The 6,139-nt window shown below is 38.3% G+C and overlaps 2 protein-coding genes across 2 annotated transcripts in view; both read left to right on the top strand.

The window, feature by feature from the left end:
- Positions 1-3,093, top strand: part of LOC131881797 (uncharacterized) — a 7,832-nt gene extending 4,739 nt beyond the window's left edge. The window contains exons 2-5 of the mRNA XM_059228755.1: positions 1,067-1,204; positions 1,291-1,457; positions 2,043-2,092; positions 2,700-3,093. Of these exons, the coding sequence (XP_059084738.1) occupies positions 1,067-1,204; positions 1,291-1,457; positions 2,043-2,092; positions 2,700-2,910 (566 nt within the window). The 3' untranslated portion in view covers positions 2,911-3,093. The remainder of the gene's footprint in view (positions 1-1,066; positions 1,205-1,290; positions 1,458-2,042; positions 2,093-2,699) is intronic.
- Positions 3,094-5,153: 2,060 nt separating this feature from the next.
- LOC131881798 (uncharacterized) lies at positions 5,154-6,133 on the top strand (the record flags this gene model as incomplete). The annotated part of the gene is given in 2 exon segments (XM_059228756.1): positions 5,154-5,452; positions 5,562-6,133. Coding segments are annotated over 2 exon segments (584 nt in total), but the record flags the coding sequence as incomplete, so codon positions are not given.
- Between the last annotated feature and the right edge of the window lie 6 nt (positions 6,134-6,139).

The raw sequence follows: 6,139 nt of genomic DNA, 5'->3' as shown, positions 1-6,139 counted from the left end.
ACGTCGTTTGGTTTGGTACAACTATGCCAATGCGGGCCCTTTTTTCCAACGTCACACAGTCCAAACAAGATGAGGAAGAAGCACACAGTCTTTTCCGGACATTATGTGACCTGGGCCACAGATTATACATAATATATTGATATAATTATCCGAAAACAGCTCAAACGCATTACAGTACAAAAAAGAGGAATCGGCCCAATCGGCCCTATTTGGTAGAGATCAACTCTAGTCAACTCGCAAAGCGCCCTCTGAAGTGTAGACCGTAAACCATTTTTCGTGTAGTGTAGGAAGCCTATGTTCTTTATGGCTGACTAAAAACGAGTCTTTAGTTGTTGTGTAGGCGCACATGCTTCGCTTGATTGAGCATTTGATTGCAGGCCCAATTACGGCAAATGGCTAAATCTTCTTATGATGGGGCAAAGATTTTGCGGTCAGAGTGTGTCACAAACCTGGTCTAGCTCAAATGTCAGAGCTATAATTTCAAATTGAAGCATTTGAAACAAAACCAACGCATATATATTTTTATGTTAAAAATCCCTCTCCTCAAGGGTTTAGATAACGTTGGTCAATATGCTAAATCAGCCTTTGGCATGAAGCAAAATCAATAACTGTCTTTTGCAGTTTGTAAGAAATGAATGCCATAATGTTGCTGATTTGGCAACGCAGAAATTTTTTCAGGCTGGTTAGTTTTCGCAAATCTAATGATCTAAAAGATATTCTGTAGTCTCCATTTTATTTGTTCCTGAATTTATTTCTTTTTGCTTGTTCTGAAGAAGAATTCATGAATTTGCGCTAACGTCGTTTGGTTTGGGTAGAATTGTAGATGAACGTTATGCCAACGTTTTAGAAGAAAAGATATCTTTTTTAGACAAATAAATAAATATCATTTATCGAGTTCTACATGATGATACATGCCGCTTAACATATTGATAACAGCCTACTTCAAAAGAAAGAACCATTTTTTGCTATGTTATATAAACTTTTTCTAATTGACTGACTACATACTCTCCTAAGTCAGTATTCAGCTTGCTCCTCAATAATTCATTTAATTTGGACCAATTTCTAGGTCATGGTATTTGGTCTTCCAAGTGCTATGATGGGCACAAGTACGTCTGTATTGACGACATTGATCCAAAAAACTGCTTGGTTTACTCGTTTGGGATTGCTAATCAAATTTCGTTCGAAGAGTCCATTGCTACTATGGGCAAGTATTCATATGATATTTTTTCATTTCACTCTTAAAATCAACACGTTCAACTGTTCAAAGGCGTTTGTTCCTGATATCCTTAGGTTGCGAAGTGTACGGGTACGATGTCAAGAATACGGACGTCATGAAAACCAATGCCAATCCTAGATTGCACTTCAAACTGGCTCGAATCGGGTCTCAAGGAGGGAAGCAACTCATGGATCTATTGCAAGAAAATGGCCACTCAAATGCATCCATCACATACTTAAAGGTGAAGTTTGGAAGAGGACGTATTCAATGACCAGGGAAAAACTTACATTGGAGGCATTATTGGACGGATTTGGCCAAATCATGATCATTGAGGCATTGTTGCTTCCATTTTTAGCTTCTTGCACTCGCGTTTCAAATTTCCTTTAAAATAGATCACGTATTTGGGTAAATCCCAATTTGTCAATTTTTAAAGCCCAAACCGAAACCTTTCCATCTGGATGTATGAAATATTATCAAAAATTATGCAGTAGGGCCCTTTGTCTTTTCTTTTTTTCGTTAATTTATATTGGTGGCTTTCATAGTGGAGAAGTGGTTTAGAAATTGGTCCAACAATGAAAAATTTACTCTTTCGGAGTTTTAGGAAATGGGATTGCAAATAGATGCATTAAGAAAGGCTTTTTGCTCCACATTTTTTTAAACTTTGAATATGTGAAGAAAATTCCTATGTCTAGCTTCATGTGAAGGTTGGACTGCAAAAATTATCATTTTATCAATTTTCAGCACCTGAATGAGACGAGTCTACAATATTACGCATAAAATGTTGTGGCTTATTTTTGCTTGTTTTCATTCACCAAAATCATTTCAGGTTGACATTGAAGGAGCCGAAACCCCAGCCCTACCAATTTGGATTCGAAGGTGAGCTTTTTCCGCTCGCCCTTTTAACCTTTGGTGTTCGTAAAATAGATTCTTCAAATTTCACCAATGGCTGACGCCCTAAGAAGGCAAATGATGACAAAAATGGAGCGCAAAGTTGTTTAATTTTGCTTCTACATGTATAAATAAAGTAGATACTGTGATCGTTGGATCCTAGTTATCGTTTGATATAACATGTCCTCTAGACTTTTTGAATTGTGATGGGTAATTTTATTGTTGTAATTTCTACTAAAATCTTTAAAACCAGCTTGATTTTCAATTATCTTCCTCACGTCTTCTCTCACAACTCCAATCTTTCTCAGGTTTTAGGTAATCTGCTTTTTATTTAAGTCGACTAACACAATGCGCAGAACAAAATTCAAAGTCAAGTAATAGAATAGTAATAATAATATCAAAAAATAGTAAACGTAATAGTGTATAATAGTACTGGAGATTACATTCCCTGTAACGGTAACAAAAGCCCGTGAAAAAACTAACCAAAAAAAAATTCGATGACAAGCGTCAAGTTGAAGAAACGAAAACATTTGTCTTACATTACAATAAACAATTTTCATCTTATTTGAATCTGATTTGTTATATCTCTTTTCAGTGGGGCCTTGAATAACACGAAGCAACTGAGCTTTGAATTTCACCACGTGGAAAAATTTGCTACCCAGTATTGGGCAATCATCCAAGATTTGTATCGGATTGGGTTCCGAATCATTTCGTATGATCCCAACTTCTGCACAACAATGAGTCCCAAAGGATTTTATCAATTCTTCGAAATCGTCTTCCGGAAAACCAAAGTTTGTGACGAATAAATATCAGCAAGAAGAGAGTGTGTCATGAGTTTAAATGCCTTTATTGTTCTGATGTGCATCTTTTTACAATATTCTTTACAAGTCATTTCCTCCCTTACAAACTTCCATTGGTCAAACCAAAACAAATACAAAAATGCTCAATCTACTGTGCACTTAGAATAAATGATTTTTCAGTGATGATATGATGCTTATGAAAGTCTTGGGGAGCTGCTGCTTCTGAACATCGTGAACAATTAGCATTTAAACCCCATGAAATACATACATACATACATACATACATACATACATACATACATACATACATACATACATACATACATACATACATACATACATACATACATACATACATACATATAACAAATAAGAATGAAGTTGCTCAATGTACAATAAATGAATCACAAGACTTGGATTCTGAAAATTAAAGCTTTCAACGGATTTCAGGCAATTGATTTCAATACAAGGAGCAAATTTGAGTGATTTACTTTTCATAGTTAATAAGACATTTGTTTGTATACCTTTCAATCTTTATCATAGTGTCTCTGGCATACTTGCTTTCTAATAGCCATTTTGTGGTAGGTATTATATATTTGCACGTCATCCTTTTAATTTTGTCAAGTGGTTACGATGTTGGACAGATGGATCACAAATAAATAAAAAGTTGGAATATCAAAAATCAAATCCAAGCCTTCCAGTTCTGAAGCTTTTGTTTTGATAATAATAGATGTTGATTCCCTAGACGAATTTTGATTTGGTTAGTCTATTTTTTCCCTTTTTAGAGGGTGAGCCATATTGACCAATTTCTTCTTCAGCTCACGTCGTTGATGTAATTTGTCTGGGCGCCGGGCTAAGGCGCATGGGAAGAACAATAACAAGGTGATAACCAGTAGTCCTTGACCGGGAAGGACAATTTGTATCCTAATATCGTCTCCAGTAAGGTCAAGTTCCCAATACTCTGGCCCGATGGCGAGGGGCTCAGTTCATAGCGGTGACATCGGCGGATTGGGCGGAATCAAAAGTATAGGGCGTGGAGGAAAATTGGGGTCAAGTAAGAGGGAGACTATTGCACACGCCGGGTCGGAGAAAAAGATATGATTCGGGTCAAAATAGTTTGTTTTTTAAGTCACGAAAATTGGCTTAAGTTAGTTATGAAAATTGAAAAACGTGGCAGTTCCTTTGATTATTTCAGTTTTTAAAGGTGGTTGAACGATGGAAAAATTTCTCTATCATTACTTTAATGAACTTGTTACTCCTTGTGTTGAGACATATCATCTTACTTTTAAATAAAAAAATGGACTTTCAAAGCATTAAAAAAGCATTTCAAACTTTCTTTAACGAAAACAAATTACTTTTCCGAGCCCTGGTGAGCATTCAAACTATCTCAAAAACAGTTTTTGAGAAATATTGCTTGTCGATTCCTGATGTGTGTTATATGAAGGTGGCTATGTACTTCTCTTATTATTCTTTCTGTTTACGCACCTCGACGCACGAGGCGGCCGAAATGTTAATACAATTTTGTACTAACCATGCTTTCCTAATTACCCCGATTTTTAAGTTTTTCCATTATCTACGTCATAGATGCTTGATTATTCTGCAGAACAGCCTTGGTCATTCCCAAGTAGAATGACATTCAGTGTGTGGCGAGTAATTGCAATATGCACGCAAATGCACTCCAATATATTAGCAAAACCAATAGCAACAATCTGATATTTGGCTCCGTCATAACAACAAACCCCATTTTCCGAGTTACTTTGGTGCCATGTTATGTCGTTTTTTCATCTCAGCCTCTTGACAAACCTGCGGATGTTAAAGCCAAAAAGCAATCTGCTTTAAATGAGTAAGCAGGACATTTCATTGTCATTCAGTTCAACTTACAATCTTTATTCGAGTGTGGCTTTGATTGAATTTCAAGGCACTAGCTACTACGTAAAAATGAATAATAGCTAATTTGTGGGAACTTCGAAGTTGTAATTCTCAAAAAACAAGTTCTGTTCAATTTTTACTTCGTAAATACTGGATGCCAGGATTCTGTCATCACTTCATCAGAACAAGTCAGATCGTACTATGAAAGCGAAATGCCCCGTGTTCCTTAGATACCCAGGTACTATAGGATACACAAATCCAGATGTGCTTGTCTCTATTGAGGTGGGTTTTCTCAATGAATCCTTGAGCTCAAGTATTATGTGTGATTGATTTCAGGGTCTAGCCAAAATCGCTGGCCCAATGGGCTGGAGGGTAGTTTGACATCGATGGTTTGGTTGGTTGGTTGGTGACCAAGACGTATCTTAACTTAGGTAGATGACAGGGGGAGGAAGAAGCATGGAAGGGTGTTGGTTCCAGCAACGGAAGTGTTTCTATTGCTTCCTCGGGCCAGGTGCGGAGTTTACAATCTTGGGAGGGATTTCTTGCGTACACCCAAAGGCAGGCCGTGAAAATTTCGACGGCTTCGAGTATAAATTGAGATCGATCAGGGTTCAGAAAGCAGTTCACTATTTGATCAACTTGAGAGCACAGGCACAGTGAGAGAAAAATGATCTCAAAAGTAAGTGGTCAAAAGTTTAAGAATAGCTCAAAATTGTGGTCGTGTTGAATGTATTAAAAAGACTTGTTCGTGGCAGCATGTAACTTTCGTCAAATTTGCCTTTTTCCAGTTCCTCGTAGTCGCTTCTGTGGCGGTTGTTGCCCTAGGAGATCACTCTGAAGGGGACCACGAACCTCACGAACCTCACCAACCCCACCACCCTCATCAACCCCACCATCCTCGTCAACCCCATAACCAACCACATCATTCAGCCCACTCTCCCAAATATGAAGAGGAGCCATCGTTACCCCCCGTTTATAATTACCAATATGGAGTGAATGATCCTAATTACGGTCCAGTGTTTTCTCACAACGAAAACCGAAAAGACTACAATACTGCTGGTGAATACAGAGTGAATCTTCCTGATGGCCGTGTCCAAATTGTGCGCTATAATGCTGGCCCTGATGGATACACCGCTGATGTCTCTTATGAAGGGGAAGCCCAATACCCTGAAGAACCTGCTTACAAGCCGGACCATGGACACCGATACGAGCCTGCTCCTTACCGACCAGCTCCTCATAGACATGAACCCCAATACAAGCCCGTTCCATACAAAGCTCCCGAACCCAAGTACGAACCCGCTCCCTACAAGGCTCCTGAACCCAAGTATGAACCCGCTCCCTACAAGGCTCCTGAACCCAAGTATGA

This window comes from Tigriopus californicus, chromosome 6 (assembly GCF_007210705.1).
Source record: "Tigriopus californicus strain San Diego chromosome 6, Tcal_SD_v2.1, whole genome shotgun sequence".
Classification (NCBI taxonomy): Eukaryota; Metazoa; Arthropoda; class Copepoda; order Harpacticoida; family Harpacticidae; genus Tigriopus; species Tigriopus californicus.
The sequence above is the reverse complement of the archived record's forward strand: the minus strand, read 5'-3'. Positions and strand labels throughout refer to the sequence as shown.